General features: G+C 25.5%; 1 protein-coding gene across 3 annotated transcripts; it reads left to right on the top strand.

Annotated features, from left to right (window-relative positions):
* The first annotated feature begins 2,087 nt into the window (after window positions 1-2,087).
* On the top strand, window positions 2,088-15,976 carry LOC117177815 (CCAAT/enhancer-binding protein gamma-like). 3 transcript variants are annotated; one of them, XM_033368765.1, is made up of 4 exons: window positions 2,088-2,367; window positions 8,610-8,717; window positions 8,810-8,966; window positions 14,900-15,973. In XM_033368765.1, exons 2-4 carry the CDS (start codon window positions 8,610-8,612, stop codon window positions 14,992-14,994), a joined length of 360 nt encoding a protein of 119 aa, XP_033224656.1. In that variant the 5' UTR covers window positions 2,088-2,367; the 3' UTR covers window positions 14,995-15,973. The 3 variants fall into 3 exon arrangements, with proteins under 3 accessions (XP_033224656.1, XP_033224655.1, XP_033224653.1); XM_033368764.1 differs by having other exon boundaries at window positions 2,099-2,367; window positions 8,587-8,717; window positions 14,900-15,972; XM_033368762.1 differs by lacking the exon at window positions 2,088-2,367 and adding an exon at window positions 3,014-3,043 and having other exon boundaries at window positions 14,900-15,976.
* The last annotated feature ends 2,378 nt before the right edge of the window (window positions 15,977-18,354 follow it).

Raw genomic sequence — 18,354 nt, 5'->3', positions numbered from 1 at the left:
ATATATTTTGTATACTGTTAATAAAGAATTTCATAGCATTTCGGAAGATATGGAATGATTTTACATGACTTGCAAGGTTTTAAAATATTGCTAGAATATCTACAAGATTTCCGAGGATTTTAATGGTTTTATAGAAATTTAAATAAATTTTCCAAGATCTCATAGGGTTTCAAAGATTTCAAAAGATTTTTAAATTTTTTATACAGGGTTGCTAGAAGTCCTGGAAGACCTGGAAAAGTCATAGGATTAAAAAAAAAGTTTTTAATAAACCTGTAAAAGTCAATCAGTTTTGAAAAAAATGACTGGAACTTATTTAATCGTCTCTATTTCAAAGTCTTAATAATTTATCATTCTATAGCGAATTCTAGATTTAAAAGTTGGAAAAGAAAACCTAAGGAAAAAGCAAATGTCAGATAAAGTGTAATATCTAACTGAAAAGAAATGGAAGATTCCATGGGAAACTCAAAAAAAACTTTGTGAACTGACAAAAAAAAATTCGTGAACAAATTAAGTTTTGATCAACTTTAATATTGACAATTTTATTAGTTTTTGCGATATAAAAGTTTGATTTTAACTTTGTTAAAAAGTTCAGAGTTTTTTTTTTTTAGATTACTATTATTTTCAAATGTAATCCGAATCCTTGCATATATAGTTCTACTATAATTGTTCTTAAAGTAATAAAAGAAGATTGGTTATGATAACAGAATATATTATTTTCACTTTGATAAAAATATTATTGAACATTGTTTTGAATTCAAGAAAACTTATTGATAAACCATTATCATTGCATTATGATTTTATACAATTTAATTTAATTGGCTCAATTTAAAGGAAAAGATACCCAGACTTTTTAGAAAATTATACATGGAAAACCTGGAAAAGCCATGGAATTTTGTAACCAGACTCTTGTAACAACCCTGTTTATAATTTTCTTAGTGTTATCAATTTACTTGAATTTTTCTAAATTCGCTCAATTCTATACAATTCAATGGATTAAACGAAATTTTATTAGTATTTGCTTAATTTTAATTCATATTTCCAAACTTATTCCAAAACTTGATGAAATTTAATGCATTTTTATATATTTTGTAATTGTTTTCAAATCACTAAATTTGTTTCGAATCACCTTGAATTTGTCTCACTTTCCTCAAAATCCTCTACATGCACTCCAATTTGTCTAAAAATAGTGGAATCTTTTGGATTCTTTCCAATTTATTTGAATTTTTTGAATTTAACCTAACTTCACTTTGTTGAATGCTGAGGGGAAAACAATGTACCAAATCAACCAAATGCATGGGACAAAACTTTATTTTTGTGTTAGAGATCGTCCATATATTACGTAAGACATTTTTCTTTTGTTTATATCGCTGTGTCCTTTTCAACTTGATAAAAATATTATTTTCGTCTTTATTTAAACAACAGAAAAACGTCTTACGTAATATATGGACAATACCTTATCTTCGTGATGAATAATAATTACTGTCATTTTATTATGTCATTAAATAATTCTTAACAAATAAAAACTATTTTTCAAAGACACTGCTATAGAAAAAATTAGTTTTCACGAAGATATTAGCAAAATAGGGCAAAAATGGAACGATTCCCATGCATTTGGTCCATCGTTTTCCCATCATCAATCATCGAAGTGAAGTTTTAATATAAAAAAGAATTAGTCTCATCATAAGGGTAATTATTTTTTAAGTAGATTAGACCCTCAGAATAATAAATAAAGAAATCGATACACCTAAATTTAACATTGTTTTATTAAATTTATAGAAGACGCTACACTAAAAATATTACAAGATTATTATTTTAGTCTTTAAATATTAATGGTCGGGAAAATAAAAAAAATTAGTCAGGGAATTTTGAAGATAGTTTTGCGGGCAACCGGGTTTGAATTTTCCCGCGAGAGTTTAAAGCGTCGCCAACCTCTCAAGGAATGACAATTAAATTGAAAATAAAAGGTTGCAAGTTACTGAATGTATAACCTCGTTAACTGTTCATTTCGCCTTATGGCTGAGAAAAGTATAATTTCTCTTTTTCAGATACTTTTTAGAGTTAAAAAGTGTTTAAAAAATGCATATCGAGGCGTTGGCTAACCTGTAATAAATAATCGATTTTCGATTATCTTGCCTTCTTCGTTTTTTGGGAATGAGGAACGAGTAGACGATCTGTGTTATTTACGTAGTCCATGAAATCAGAAATTGCGTCATCTGGGCACATCTGAGACAGGAATCGAAATATTGCAGTGAAAAGCACATGGCAGAGGGATTACAGCGTCTAAATTTTTGATAAAGTGTCATAAAAACCAGAAACTTCGGAACATAGAAACCAAATAGAGAGAGATCACAAAATCAAGTAAACAAGGTGAGTGAAATTGAATTAAATCGGCTGAGGTGAAAGCACAAACTTATTTCCTGAAACTTTTCACTTCTGGATCCAATTATCAAACGTAGAGTAGACGTGGGTGAACATTCTAAATCATAATATGTTCAAAAAACATTGACCCTCAAGTGCATTTTGTTTAGAATAAATTTTCATCTCTTTAAACTTTAAATTACTAACCTCAAATAATCTCTAAGAATTTCGGAGCAAAGTTCAAAAATATGTCATATCTGGATATAGAATCCATATTGTATATTTGTTGATAGACTAAAAAACAATAACAAAAATAAACGTACACTTTCGAAATCTCATTTTACCATGAACGATTTATGTTTAACGCGTTTAACGATTGCGTCAAGTTCACAGAAGTGTTTAATTTGCTTTTTTGCGCATTCTGGAGCGAAAAAAGGAAGGAATTTGAAATGTTGAAAATGCGTCACTGTGTTCTGGCTCGCGTATCTTTCTCTAATGATAATTACTGTAGACAATTATCGCGTGTCAGAGTACACAATCGCGGATGGCGTTTCACTGTGTTGTATAAGGTGTAACTTTGCGAGGATGTCAGGGACGATTTCTTAACGATTTCAAGGCTTTATTGAGTAAATACACCATTGGCATTGTAGAGGATCAATCCATAGACAAAATGCAACCTCTACTCGTAATATAGCTATTGTGTATTATCTGTTGATTGTAACGTGACCAGATCACTTTAGTTCGTGAAGAGTTCACTATTTCCTCCATTACACGTTTTTGCGGAATTAAAAAAGAAACTGATAGATTGGCAGCGCTTTTTTCGAAGTCAGGGAATTTTTTCAAGAATGTGCTTATTTTTGTTTTTAAATTGCAATATAAAAATAAATATGTGACTGAAGTTTGCAATGTTTATAAACGAAACTATAAAATCTCCATAATTTCTTTTACTGATTATTTGCACCTGGTGCCAGGTAAAACAATTAGCTTAATCCCAATCATTCCTAACAGACGGATAAGTTTTACGCACTTTAAAAGTTATATAAAAAATAAAACTTTATTTTCGTTTGTCAAAGTTACGTAAATGAATAACAAAGATTCTTCATTTGTAAAGGTGGCTTTATATTACTGTATCTATTTTATGGAAATTTGTTTTTTTAAATTAATTTTTTAAACTGAAAATTTTTATATTTTCAGAGCTCACCAACCGGTCCCTATATTCCCTTTTATCAATAAATTAAGTCGTGGGTTAGTCACTGAAATATATATTTTTTAATATTCCGAGAAATTTTTAAAATATCTCAATAATTTGAAGGAATTTTTAAGCTATTAGGGAAACCGGGAAATTTATGGGACAGGGAAAAACCGGGAAATGACGACATTTATTTTTTGATAGGAAATTTTACAAAATTTTTAAATAAAAAATTCAATTGTGATATCATTCAGTTCAGAATGCGTAATTCGAAAATATTAAATTTTACTTTAAAAATGAAAAAGTCTTATTAGTTAAACAAAATGTAAAACCTCGATTGAAAAATTATAAACTATTTTCAATTTTCAAATAACTTCAAAATAATACATACATAACCAAAGGTTTTTATTTGTCAAATATTATGTCAGTCTAAAATATTTCATTTAAAAAAATTTAATTTGAAATTTTTCAATTAAGAAAAAGAACAATTAATATTTAGAAATATCCGATTGTTCATTTAAAACCAGTAATTATAAATGAAATATTAAAAACTAAACTTATAAATTTACAATTTTAATTTTTCTATTTAAACAAATTTAATTTGTAATTCAAGTTGTTGAATTTCGATATATAACACAACAATTGATCACCTGTTATTCTTAGAAAAAATCATAATGTTGAAGAAATTGTTAGAATTTTTGAAAAATTTAAAATTAATTTGAAATTTTAAATGATTTCAAATAATTGAAACAAAGTGTCTACATGTACTTATAAGAGACGGCTATTTGTATTAAAATTTCGATACAAATATTGTACGGCCTGATTTGAAATCAAATATAGATTTGGGAAGATTTCGAACAAAAAATTTCATAGCTTTTTAAGAATTTTGAAAGGATTTTAAGGACATTTTTTGAATTTTGAAGCATTTTAACAAAAATGTAAGGAAACATTCGAATCATTTTAGAAGATGTTTAGAAATTCTGAAGAAATTTTTAAATTAATTTAAAATTTCAAAAAAATTCCAAACAACATGTCAATGTTACAAGATTTGGAAATAAAATTTTGAAATCTGTGTTCAGTTAAAAAAAATTATATAATCGTTCAATTTCTTATGTTTCCAGCCTAAAATTGCTTAAAATGATATGATTTTGAAAAAAAATTTAACGCATTGATTGATTCTTTAATTTAGAGCATTAAAAATGAAAACTTGGATTTCGATTTTTGGAACCGAATGTATTTAATTTTAAATTGTTTAGTTGAAAAGTGTTGAAAAGTTTCCATTTTACACGTATTAATTATTGAGCATTTTTATCAATTTAAATGGAAAATTTTTTGGCATTAGTGTGTCATTTTTTTAATTTCATTGACCGTGGGAAATTTTTGTGGACCAAGGAAAAACCGGGAATTTTTTTCTTTAATTAAAACGGCCACCCTGTAATATTATTAATGTGAAGGAAGTTCAAACTGCTTGAAATATTTTAAGATAAAGAATTTCCTAGAATTTCTGAAGATATGGATATTTTAAAAGATTTCACACGATTTTAGAAATTTCCGAAGATTTGAATGATTTTACGGCACTTTAAAGCTATTAATGTATTTTAATACTTTTTCCAGGATTTCAGGAAATATAGAATTTCACGGGATTTTATAAAATTTTATCAGATTTAAAAGAATTTACGAAAAGTGACGTGTTTTGTAGGGTTTCGAAGATTTGTAGAGATTTAATATTATTTTTTTGGGAAATATCTTGATTTTTTTCATTCACTTGATATTTTCTAAATGAACTGAATTTTACTTAATTCTATGGATTTTTAAAAATTAAATTTTCTTATATAATTGGTATTATAATAAATTAAAAGATATTTCAAAACATTTGAAATATTTTAGGTTATTAAGAAAACATACAAAGAAATTTTTAAACTTATTTCAAGAGAATTGATATTTTTTGCAATTTGTTTGAAATTCGTTTTGAATTCTTATTAATTTATTCTAAATTCTTTACAATTCTTCTGAATTTTTCTAAGTTCACTCAATTAAACTCAAATCAATGGATTACATTTTTGTTTGTTTATTTCATCTTGAAGTAAACGTTTCACTAAATTCTCTTGTATACCCTTTTCATTTTTCTGATCCGATTTCAAAATGACTGAATTCAATAAATTTGTGCATATTTTTAAATTGTCTTCAATTCAATTGATTGCTTTTTAAATTCAGCTTGATTTTTTATGAAGTTCATCGAACTCTTATAATTTCCCTTGAATTCTTTGAAATATACTCAAATTTTACTGAAATAAATGCATTTTTTCTTAAATTTTTCTAATTCATTAAAATTTGTTTGAATTGTTTTGTAGCCTTTAGTTACTTTTTTGATTGGAAATTCGTAGGGTTTTCAAAGATTTTAATTTTTCTTTGGAATTCACCCTGAATTATTATTAATTTAATCTGAATTGTTACAAATTCTTTGGAATTCTATTGAATTTGTTTAATTCGCTTTAATTCTTCAAAATTTACTTAATTCAAATTTTTTATTTAATTGAGCGTGAAGTCTTATATCCTCACCTTGAATTCTTAGACATTTTCTCAAATTCCCTTGAATTTTTAGAAACTCATTTGAAAGTTACTTCAAAGTTTCAATAAAGTTTTATTAATATTTTTAAATTGGTTTCAATTCATTTAAATTTTTGTACCATTTTTTTAGTTTTAAAATTAATTCCAGTCCATTTGAATTCTTTTGAATTTAACTTGAGTTGTTTTGAAGGCTTATAAATTTATCCTGAATTTGTTTGTTACGCTTTGGTCCCTATATCTTATCACATGTTTATCATTTTATCCTATTTTTTCACACTTTATCACTGTGAGGCCTGTATTTTATTTTTGTTTGTCAAATGATCGTTTTTGGTTGAATATTCAAGTATCTGGTTGAAAATTCATTTATTTTGTTGAAAATGCTTTCGCTTGGTAAAAAATTAATATTTTCGGTTGAGAATTCAATTTTTTCTTAACAATTAAATAGTTTATAAACAATTTTTTCTCTCTAAGCTGAAAAAGACGGACTTTTTTTTATTAAGCAATTTTTCGGTTGAAAATTTAATTAAACTAGTTAAAGATTCATCGTTTTAGTTGAAAATTCATCACGCTGTCTGAAAATGTAGCTATTTTTGTGAAAATCAGTCTTTTTGGGTGATAATTTTTTTTTTAACTGAAAATCGAACTGTTCTGAATGAGTATTCCATCATTTTAGTTAATAATTCATCTGTTAGGTTGAACATTAATTTTTTTTACTGACAATTTAACTATTTAAATTTTGGTTGATAATTTATATTTTTTTTAGTTGAAATTGATGTGTTTTGTTAAAGATTCGTCTTTTTTGGTAGAAATTAATCTTTTTGGTCGAAAATTCATCCTGTTGGCTGGAAATTCAACTATTTCAGTTAAAAGTTCGTCATTTTAGTTGAAAATTCATCACTTTGTTTGAAAATTCATTACTTTGTTTGAAAATTTGATTACTTTTCTGAAATTTTGTTTAGAGTGATTATTATTATAATTATTTCAACTTAAAATGTACCTATTTCAATTGAACACTCCATCGTTTTATTTAAAAATCCATCTGTTATTCCGAACATTCATTTTTTAACTGAAAATCTATCAATTCCAGTTTGGGTTGATAATTTCTCTTTTCTGGTTGAGATTTATGTATTTTATTAAAAATTCTTCTTTTTTTATAGAAATTAATCTTTGTGGTTGAAAATTAATTTTTTTGTTTTTATAAATTCCACTATTTCAGTTGAAGATTCATTATTTTAATTAAAAATTAACTTTTTTTAAAGTTCAACTAATCTATTTGAAGACTTGTTATTTTATTTAAAAATTTAACTGGTCTATTGTTGGTTGAAAATTAATCTTTTTGCGTTAAAGATTCGACTGTTTGATTAAAAAAATGTAGTTTTTAGTTGAAAATCGCTCAAAATACATGTATTTTTTGAAGAATCGTCTTTTGGTAGGAAATTAATCTTCTTGTTTGAAATTTTACGTTTTTAAATTTTTTAATTTTTGGTTGAAAGTTAATTTATTAATGAAAATTCAAGTATTTTTCGCGGAAGTTAAAATTGTTTGTTTCAAAATTGAAGTATTTGGTCAAAAATTTATCTTCATAGGTAGAAAATTTCAGTATTGGGATAAAAATGTAAGAATTTTGTTTTAAAAAACCGACCTTTAAAATCGACCTTTTTTATCGAAAACTCGACTGTTTTGTTGAAAATTCGTCTATCTGGGCAAAAAATTCGGCATTCTGAATTGAACATTAATTATTTTTCGCTAGAAATTTAACTGTCTTCTAAAAAATGTAATTATTCAAAAGGAGACAATTTATAAAGTGAAATTTTCAGCTTAAAACCGGAAACATGAAAAAAGTAAACAGTTTTTTTCTTAAAAAGGGGGTAATTTTTTTAATAAACCATTTTTTAACTTTCAAATGGGAAAAGTTGTTTGATATATAATTTTTAGAGATGAAAGTAGAAGCAACTTCATAAAGTAAACCATTTTTCGACTAATAAAGCTAAACATTTTTCGGCTTGTAAAAGGGAAACTTTTCGTTAGAAATTAAATTTTCTTTTAAAAAATTCAATTATTTGATTGAAAATTCACCTTCGTATTTTGAAATTTCAACAATTTGGTTAAAAATTCAAAAGTTTTGTTTAAATTTTAATTATTATGTTGAAAATTAAATTATTTTTTAGAATACATATATTATTGACGAAAAGGCCATTTTTAAAATTAATTTTGAAAATAAAGTTTTGCGACCACCCTCTTGTAGCGTTTTTCATACTATTTCATATTTTTCACTATCAGAACTAAATATTTCTTCAGCGCATAACAATTTAGATGCTAAATCAACTTAAAATCTGAATCTGAATAAATGCATTTTTTTGTATCCTGAAAAAGTTAGAAAAAGTCCTCGAATTTTTGGTATAAGATACTCTAGACAACCTGATATATATATATCCTTAACTGAGTTCTTATCTTGTTGTTTTTCCTCACAGAAAAACGATCTTTTCTGATGCAGATGGCGCCGAGAAACAAGGAAAACTACTCCGCGAATAAGAAAAAGAAACCAGTCTCTGATGAAGAAGACGACGAGGATTACAGAAGAAGACGTGACAGGAATAATCAGGTACACTGTTATTATAATTACTAATTACATCTTGAAGGTGATTCCAATTTCGCAATATTCGTATTTTCTATGACCCATTGACACCTTTTCAGGCAGTAAAAAGATCCCGAGTGAAGAGCAAACTACGTACACAGCAGACCCTCGAACGAGTGAATCAGCTGAAGAATGAAAACGAATTGCTGGAGGAGAAAATCAAAATGCTTACCAAGGAACTCGGATTTTTGAAGGATCTCTTTCTAGCACATGCAGGTAATACCTTTCACCCAATTTTTCCATATTTTTTTTAAAGATTTCAAACACTCGAAGGAATTTTCAAGATTTTAGGGTATTCTTAGAACTTTTGAAGCATTTTCAATAGCTTATAATTTGAAATATAATAGGAAATTTTAGAAGAATCCAAGAAATTATTCATTATTTTGTATTCAGAAATTTAATTCTTCTTAATTTACCTTGATTTCTTGTTAAATCTTTGGAATTCACTTGAATTTTTTTAATTCACTTCCATTCTTATAAATGTACTGAATTCTACTTAAGTCAATCGATTTTTTTTCCAATTTTCATATTTTTTAATTATTTTCAATTTACTTGGTTGTCTTTTAAATTCAGCTTGATTTTCTAAATGAATTTCATCGAGTCCTTCTCATTTCCCCTTAATTATCTCAAATTTTACTGAAATAAATGTATGTTTTTATTTTTAAAATTCATATAAATTTTTTTGAATTGCTTTGTAGTCCTTAGTCTTTTTTTTTGTTAGAAATAAGTAGGGTTTCAAAGATTTGAAGTAATTTTAATTTTTTGTTTTAATTCACCCTAAATCCTTATTTTATTTATTTATTTTTAATTCACTTTAATTCATCTGAATTGATTGAATTCAATGGAATTTTTATTTTATTTTATTTTAATTTAATTGAGACTGAAGTCTTTTACCTCACCTCGATTTTTTTTTACATTTTCTTAAATTCTTTTGAATTCCCTCACATTTTTCTAAGGTAATTTCAAACTTACTGAACTCAATGAAATGTTTTTCATATTTTTAAATTGTTTTCAATTTATTTGAATTTTTTTTAATGCACCTTGATTTTTTTATGAGTTTGATCGAATTCTTCTTGTTTTCGTAAAATTACTCTAAAATCATTCCAATTTTACGAAAATCAATCCATTTTTTTTTTAATTAAAAATATTTATTCCGGTCCATTTGAATTTTTTTAATTTAACGTAGATTGTTTTGAAGTCTTGTGAATTTATCCTGAATATGTTTGTTATCCTTTAAGAACTAAAAAAAGTACCCTGTGGTCCCTATATTTTATCACCTGTTTATGATTTCATCACATTTTTTCACTGTAAGGCCTGTATTTTCTTTTTCTTTGAAAATTGTTTTTTTTTTTGTTTTTTGAAAGTTCTTTCGCTTGGTAAAAAAATTAATATTCTAGTTTCAAAATTCAATAATTTATTAGCAATTTCTTTCTTTCCTGGCTGAAAAAGTTGGACTTATTTTATTAAATAATTTTTCGGTTGAAAATTCAATTATTCTAGTTAAAGATTCATCGTTTTAGTTCAGAAATTTATCTTTTTGGTTTAAAATTCAACTATTCCGGTTGATCGTTGATCATTTCAGTTAAAAATTCATCACTTTGTTTGAAAGTGTAAACTATTCTTGTGAAAATTAGTTTTTTCTTAGCTTAAAAATTAGTTTTTTAACGGAAAATGTAACTAACTATTCCAATTGAATATTTCATCAGTTTAGTTGAAAATTCATTGCTTTGGTTTAAATTAATCTTTTTGGTTGGAAAAACATCTTATTCGGTTAAAAATTCAACTATTCTAGTTAAAATTTAATCATTTTTATGGAAAATTTAAGTATTTTTTGGAAAATTATTTTTTTTTGGGATGATAGTAGTTATTTTTTTTAGACTGAAAATGTAACTATTCCAGTTTAATATATTTATTATTTTTTAAAACTTTTAATGCATTTTTAAGAGCTTTTCATTTTAAATATAATAGGAAATTTTAAAAGACTCCAAGGAATTATTAATTAATTTCATTTATTTCAAGGGATTTAAAAAAATGTAGTAAAGTTTTCACGGGATTTTACACTAATTTAGTTGTTTTTAAAGAATCTATTTACGGTAAGTGACGTTTTTTATAGGATTTCAGGGATAAAAAGAGATTTAGTAAATTCTGCTTAATCCGATGGATTTTTTATAGTTTTTATTTAATTGATCAAAGAATTTGAAATATTTTAAGGTGTTTTTTTCAAATACCTTGGCATTTTCAAGAACTTTGAACTTTTTTTTCAAGAATTTGAAATATTTTATATTATTTAAAAAGATTACAAAGAAATTTTTAATTGATTTCATTAATTCAATGAGACTTGAAATGATTTTTAATATTTGAGGATATTGTAAAAGATTCCTAGGCGTTTTAAAGGTCTTTAAAAAGTTTCAAGGAAATAAAACGATATCAAATGATTTGAAATATTTTAGGAAATTTCAAAATGAGCAGAAATTTTTTCCCCCAATAGTTTGAAGCGATTTCAAAGACTTTGACATACTTTAGGGTATTTTAAGATTTCATACCATTTTTAAGAGACTTAAATAATTTCCAAGGTTTTAATAAATTTAATGGATATTAGTATTTTAATGGATTTCAAAGAATTTATTCACAAAAAGAGAGGAATTTCGTAGGATTTCAAAGATTTAAAGATATTTTCAAATGTTTTTTGCAATTCTTTTGGAATTCGCCCTGAATTCTTGTAATTAATTCTGAATTCTTTTTAATTCTTTTGAATTCTACTGAATTCACTCAATCTTACTCAATTCAATTGTTTCTTAAAAAGTTTTTCTTTAATTCATCTTGAAGTCTTTTTTAAACTAACCTTAAATTTGTAGGCATTTTTATGAATTTCGTTGAACTCTTCTCATTTCCCTTAAATTACGTTAAATTCACTCAAATTTCACTGAAATCAATGCAATTTTTTAGATTTTAAAAATTATGTCTAATTCACTTGAATTATTTTAAATTGGTTCGAAGTCATTAGTCACTTTATTGGTTATAAATTAGTAGAGTTTTCAAGATTTTAAGAGATTTGGAATTCCCTCGAATATTTCTATGCTTATTTTACGGTTACTGAATTCAATGATTTTTTTTCATATTTTAAAATTGTTTTCAGTTCATTTGAATGTTTTCAAATTCTCCTTTAATTTTTATGAATTTAATTGAAATTCTTCTCATGTGCCTTCAATTCCCCTAAAGTGTTTTTAATTCACGAAAATCAATGCAATTTTTTCGATTTTTAAAATTATTTCCAATTCATTTGAATTATTTTAAATTGGTTCGAACTATGGTCACTTTTGGTTAAAAATTAGTAGGGTTTTCAAGATTTTAAGAGATTTGAAATCGCCTTGAATATTTCTATGCTTATTTTAAAGTTACGTAGTTCAATTATTATTTTTTTTCATATTTTTAAATTGTTTTCAATTAATTTGAATGTTTTCAAATTCTCCTTTAATTTTTATAAATTTAATTATAAATCTATAAATTTATAAATTAAGAATAATTTTATTTATAAACTTAAATTCCTCTAAATTCTTTGCAATTTCACGGAAATCAATGGCATTTTTTCATTTTAAAATGTTTTCCTAATAATTTGAATTTAGCTTGAATAGCTTTGAAATCTTATGAATTTATTCTGAATTTTTTATCCTTTAAGCGTGAAAAAGTACCCTATGAGCGTGACAAAAAGTACCCTTTGGTCCCTATATTTTATCCCGTAGGGACTGTGGGTCCTATACTTAATTTATATTTTAAAATTCAACTATTTACTTAAAAATTCAAAAGTTTATATTACTCATTTTTTCCCTCTTGGCTAAAAAAGTTAGATTTTTTTATTAAATAACTTTTCGTTTGAAAAATCAATTATTCTTGTTAAAGATTCATCAATTTAGTATGAAATTTAACTTTTTGATTTAAAATTCAACTATTCCAGTTAAAAGTTGATCATTTTAGTTGAAAATTCATCACTTTGTTTGAAGGTGTAACTATTCTTGTGACATTTAATTTGATTTTTTTGGTGATAATTTTTTTTTTTGAACTATTTTTGAATATTCCATCTTTTTAGATGAAAATTCATCTGTTAGGTTGAACATTAATTTTTTTTAACTCAAAATTTAACTATTCAATTTTGGGTTGATAATTTATCTCTATTAGTTGTAATTCATGTATTTTGTTGAAAATTCTTCTATTTTGGTAGAAGTTAATTTTCTTGTTTGAAAATTAAATTTTTTTAAATTCTACTATTTCACTCGAAGATTCATAATTTTGGTTGAAAATTATTTTTTACTGGAAAATTAAACCCCATTGTTGGTGGAAAATTGATATTTTTACATTAAAGTTCAACTATTTTCTTGAAAAAAGGTCTTTTTTAGTTGAAAATTCTACTACTTGCCTGAAAATACATTCACATTTTTTTTTTAATGAAAAATTCAACAACTTGTGTATTTCCTGGTTAAACGTAAACTTTTTTGTTGAAAATTAATCTTTTTGATTCAAGTTAAAATTTTTTGATTCAAAATTTAACTTTTTGGTCGAAAATTCATCTTTGCAGGTAGAAAATTCCAGTGTTTGGTTTAAAAAATAATCTATTTGATGGAAAACTCGGCTTTTTTTTTAATTCGTATATTTTGACAGAAAATTCGGCCTTTTGGATTCAAAATTAATTATTTTTCGCTAACAATTTAACTGTCTTTTAACAAAATCAATTATGTAAAAGATGAGTATTTATAAAGTAAAAGTTTCGGCTTAAAAGGGTGAAAATTAAAAAATTGAATAATTTTTTTCTTAAAAATGGGGCAGCTTTTTAAATAAACCATTTTTAAACTTACTTAAGCATTCCTCTTTAAATTTAAGAAATTTAAATTAGATTAAAATTAAATTTAAAATCCTATTTAACACTTATTGATCCAATTTTTCCGTTTTTGTCCGTCAAGTTTAAGCACAGACAACTTTGTTAATTATGCTGGAAAAGATCTGAAAATTTATTGGCGGGTTTTTTCAAGTGTGCTCTTTCAGAATCTGGCACGAAAATTGCGAAAAAGCACAAAATCTCCCGTTCAAAATGTCTAAATAATACCCCCAAAATAATATATTTACGAAAAACCGCTATTTTACGGATTATTCTGAAAATAAAAAATACAAATCTTAAAAAAAAATTAATATATAAAAATAAAGAAGAAAAAAAAGGATCTTTATAAACGTCGACCTCCACGCGGTAAGAACTGGAAACTTTTTTATTGAAGAAATGGCTCAAGACGTTCCATACGCAAGCACATACAAAAATTTCAACATTTTTATCAAAAAATCATTAAAATAAAATTCTACGTGAATCAAATTCTGCCGTTTTTCAAAATTTCGACCTAACTTAAATTTTATTTATTTTTAGATCTAAATTTATTTTCAATTTTTTGGTATTGTAAATAGTATTTTGGAAAAACTGCCGATTTTCACGCCTTTTGGGCTATTTTATGGGATGGTAACGAAATTTAACCTTTTTAGATAACAAAAAAAAATGTTTTCTATTATTTGTGATATGTTTTCTCCAATTTTTACCCTTTTTCAAAAGTTTTTATGATTTCAGCTATTGTCAAGACCTCTTTCGCATCGAAAATTCGATTTGAAAAAATTACCTTAAAAAATCACGTTTATTATTTTCAAATGAAAAATAGGGTGGTAAGGGGTGGTTTTTCGCAATTTTCGGGTCAATAAGGGTTAACATCCTATTTAATTCCTGAAAATGAAACCAAAAATGCAACGACCAACTTTAGGCAACCACCACAAAATTGTCATATTATAATTTGAGAAAAGATCCTCTTAAAAAAAAGTAATAATAATTTTCCTAAAAAAGAAAACAATTTTTTTGGACAAAAAATAAAAAAGAGAAAAGAAATTTTTTAAAAAGAGAAGGAAGGGTATTTGTTTGGCTCCCTTCTCATTTTTCTTTCCTCTTTATTTATTTTTGTCCAAAAATTGTTTTCTTTTTCAATAAAATTATTATTTTTTTTTAAGATGATCTTTTTTCAAATTACAATAGGCACATTTTATGATGATTGTTCAAATTTTGTCGTTAGATTCTTGTTTTTATTTTCAGGAATTCTATACACTAATTTCATTGTTATGCATTGTTTCAGGTTCAAATCCAAACTCGATAAACGTCCAGGAACTGGATTTGAACGCGCTTCTTGCGGAGGAATCGTGTTCGAAATCCGAAGACTCGTCGATGTAAATTTCTTGCCATTTGCGTCGCAGCGACGACGTGGTGCAATTTCAATTGAATGGAACTTTGTGTCCTTTCTCGTTTCTCTTGAGCAGTCATTGCAATTTGGACATCTTGGAAAGATGCCAGGCATCGCGACGACAAGTCGCGTGCGAGTCGCAAGAATCTTAAACGAAAAACTAACGAAATATCCACCAGCAAATAAGTTTAAAACACCTAGAAATCTGCTTGTGTTTTAAGTCCCGAATCGAGAGAAACACTGGGATTCGCTCCAATGTAAAGAAGGCTGTGCAACTACTGTTACTAAATTCATAATCCATACCTACAGGTTGATAGATCATCGTCTTCAGGAAAGAGATCAAGTGCATTTTATGGGAATCCTGCATGAAAATTTACACGCAACTAGGCGTAAGGTTTAAATTAAAAATTTTTTTAACTTTCTGCACATCGCAAAGCATTTAGTTTCTTCCTTTTATATCATATTTTTTTCGATACCAATATTTTTAAAGTGATTTTTTGTAAAAAAAAATCCGGATATTTTTGTAAATATATATATTTATAAACTTACGTTGCTCCAAAGCGGAAATTTTTAATTTTGAGATGAGATAATTTTTTTATTTGATGGATTTAGATGTCTTTTGATCTCGCTTTGGAACTGCGGATTATATTATTAATGGAGATCAGAGATTGGTATTTAGATTAATAAAAATTGGAAAGTTTTGGTATTGTGTTGATGAAGGCGTTTTTAGTTTATAAGAGATATATTTTTATTCTAAATAGAAGGTGTTTTTAATATATTATCTGTCTCTGATTGTAAGAATGTTAAGTGAATATAAGAGTATTTTATTTATTGTACGAAACTTTTCAGTTACGTTTTAAAAGAAAAATTAATTTAAGATTGTGACTGGGAATTTGAGCTTTTGAGGATGCGAATTTAAGTCAGTTTTATATTCGTGACGAAAAATACAAATAAAAAACGATTTTAACTTAATGATTTACTCGTTTTTTTTCAATTTTTTATTGAGATTGTTTTTTACCTATTTCCCGTTTTCCCCTTGAATTTGAAAAACTAGCTAAAATCAAGAATTTTGATTATTTTAAAAAAGATTCTCAATTCATCATCGATATCCAAAAATGATCTAAATCTTGGATAAAAAGCAGAATTCGTCAACAATAGTTTACTTTTAAATAAAATAATTTATTTTTCAATCAAATTGTTCAAGTCTCAAGCCAAAAAAAATGGAAAAGTTATATTTTAAGTTTAAAACAATACTTTAAACTAAAAAATAAGACAAAATAATTAAATTTTGTACCAAAGAATGGAACTTTTAAATAAAATTGTGAATCTGCAAAAAAATTAAATGAATTTTAAAAAATTATTTCAACTTTGAACCAAGAAGTGGAATTTGAAACCAAAGAAGGTGAATTTGGAACCAGAAAAGTAATGTTTTTGATATTTCTAAAAAAAGTTAAATTCTTCAAAAAAATACCACTTTCTAATAGGGTAATCCTGCTGCTGAAGATTTTTTTATTTGTCAAGATATAATTTATCATTTGTTTATTACAAAATAAATAAAGATATCTCAAGGGACTTTTTGTTGAGGTGTTCAACTTAGAAATTATAGAAATTATTAGTTTAAAATTTCGATGTTAATTCAATTTCAGAATTAGAATAAGCCATGGCCATACGACTGATTTTTCGAGAGGTTGACCACTCGGTTTTTGAGTGTACAACAGATTTCAAAAGTTTTCACAAAAATTCCCCAAAGATTTCGAACATTTCATAAAGATTTGAAACATTTCACAAAGATTTTCAAGCTTACAAAAGATTTTAAGAAGATAATATTAAACCACATTATAAAGATTTTAAACAATTTCAAAATTTTTAGAAGATATCAAAAGATTTCCCTAAGATTTGTTATAATTTAAATAATTCCAACGAATTCACAAAGATTTCATAAGGATTTCGAACATTTCGCTAAGATTTCAAACATTGCACACAGATGTTAAAACTCAAAGTATTTTAAAGATTTCAAAACATTTCAATGATTTTAAATAACTTCAAAATTTTGTAGGAGACGTCAAAAGATTTCACAAAAGTTTCAAGGATTTCATAAAACATGCATAAAGATTTCAAAACAATAGATTTTGAATTTATATTTGAAAAATGTTGACAAGATTTCAAACGATTACAAAAGATTTCTCAAATATTTTAAAGAATTCTTAAGGATTTCATAGATTTCATAGATAGATTTCAAAAATATTTCAAAGTTTTTAAAAAATTTCATAAAGTTTTCGTAGATTTCAAAGCTTTCAAGGAATTACAATATTTCGTATAAGGGTACAGTACAACAGATTTCAAAGATTTAAACATATTTTAAACGATATCAAAATTTTTTATAAGATTTCAAAAGATTTCAAATATTCCAGTGATTTACACCGATTACAACAAATTTCATAAAGATTTCACGAATAATTAAAATATTCCAGACTTAGAGAGGATTTCAAAATTTATTTAAAGAATTCATAAGGATTTAAAAAAATTTCAAGAACTTCCAAACATTTTAAAGATTTTAAGCGATTTCAAAAGGTTTCAACACATTTGAGAAGATTTCAAAAGACTTCAAAGATTTTAAACAAAAACAAAAGATTTCTCAAACAAAGATTAAAGAAAGAGTTCACAAAGATTTCAAGAATTTTAAAGTTTTTACAAAAGCTTTGAAAAATGCCAAAAGATTTCACCGAAATTTCAAGCTTTCACTAAGGTTTATAATACTTCACAAAGATTTCAAAGGATTTCACAAAGATTTTAATGATTTCAAAGAGATTACAAAGATTTAAAAATATTCCTAAAGATTTCACAAAGACGCCTCATGTTCGCAAAAAATTAAAAATTTGTTTATTTATGATTCGGCTTTCTTTAGAAATTTTTAGCCGATAAAAAATGAAATAGCTCATTTTTTACGTGTTTGACAAAAGTTTATTTCATTATTTCATGTAAAAAAGGAACCTGGAAAATTTTAATTCCTTGACCTGGAAAACCTGGAAAAGACCTTGAATTTTGTTCCTAAGAATCACTAGACACCCTGTCTAAGAAAATAGTCGATTTTTCAAACTAAACTGATTATTTGTCATTAGAGAAAAAAATTCAATTAAATTGTTTAATTTTTAAGACAAAAATAGAAATGCTCCACTAAGAAGATTAACTTTTTACTTGAAAAGACGACTTTTGAATAAAATATTTGAATTTTCTCCCAAAAAAGATAAATTTTCAACCAAAAAGTGAATAGTTAAATTTTCAATTAAACATAAATTTCCAGTTATAAACACGGAAGTTTCAAACAAATAGATAAAGTTTAACCTAATTTT

The sequence above is a fragment of the Belonocnema kinseyi genome, chromosome 8, assembly GCF_010883055.1.
Source record: "Belonocnema kinseyi isolate 2016_QV_RU_SX_M_011 chromosome 8, B_treatae_v1, whole genome shotgun sequence".
NCBI lineage: Eukaryota > Metazoa > Arthropoda > Insecta > Hymenoptera > Cynipidae > Belonocnema > Belonocnema kinseyi.
This window is presented reverse-complemented; position numbering and strand designations above follow the sequence as displayed.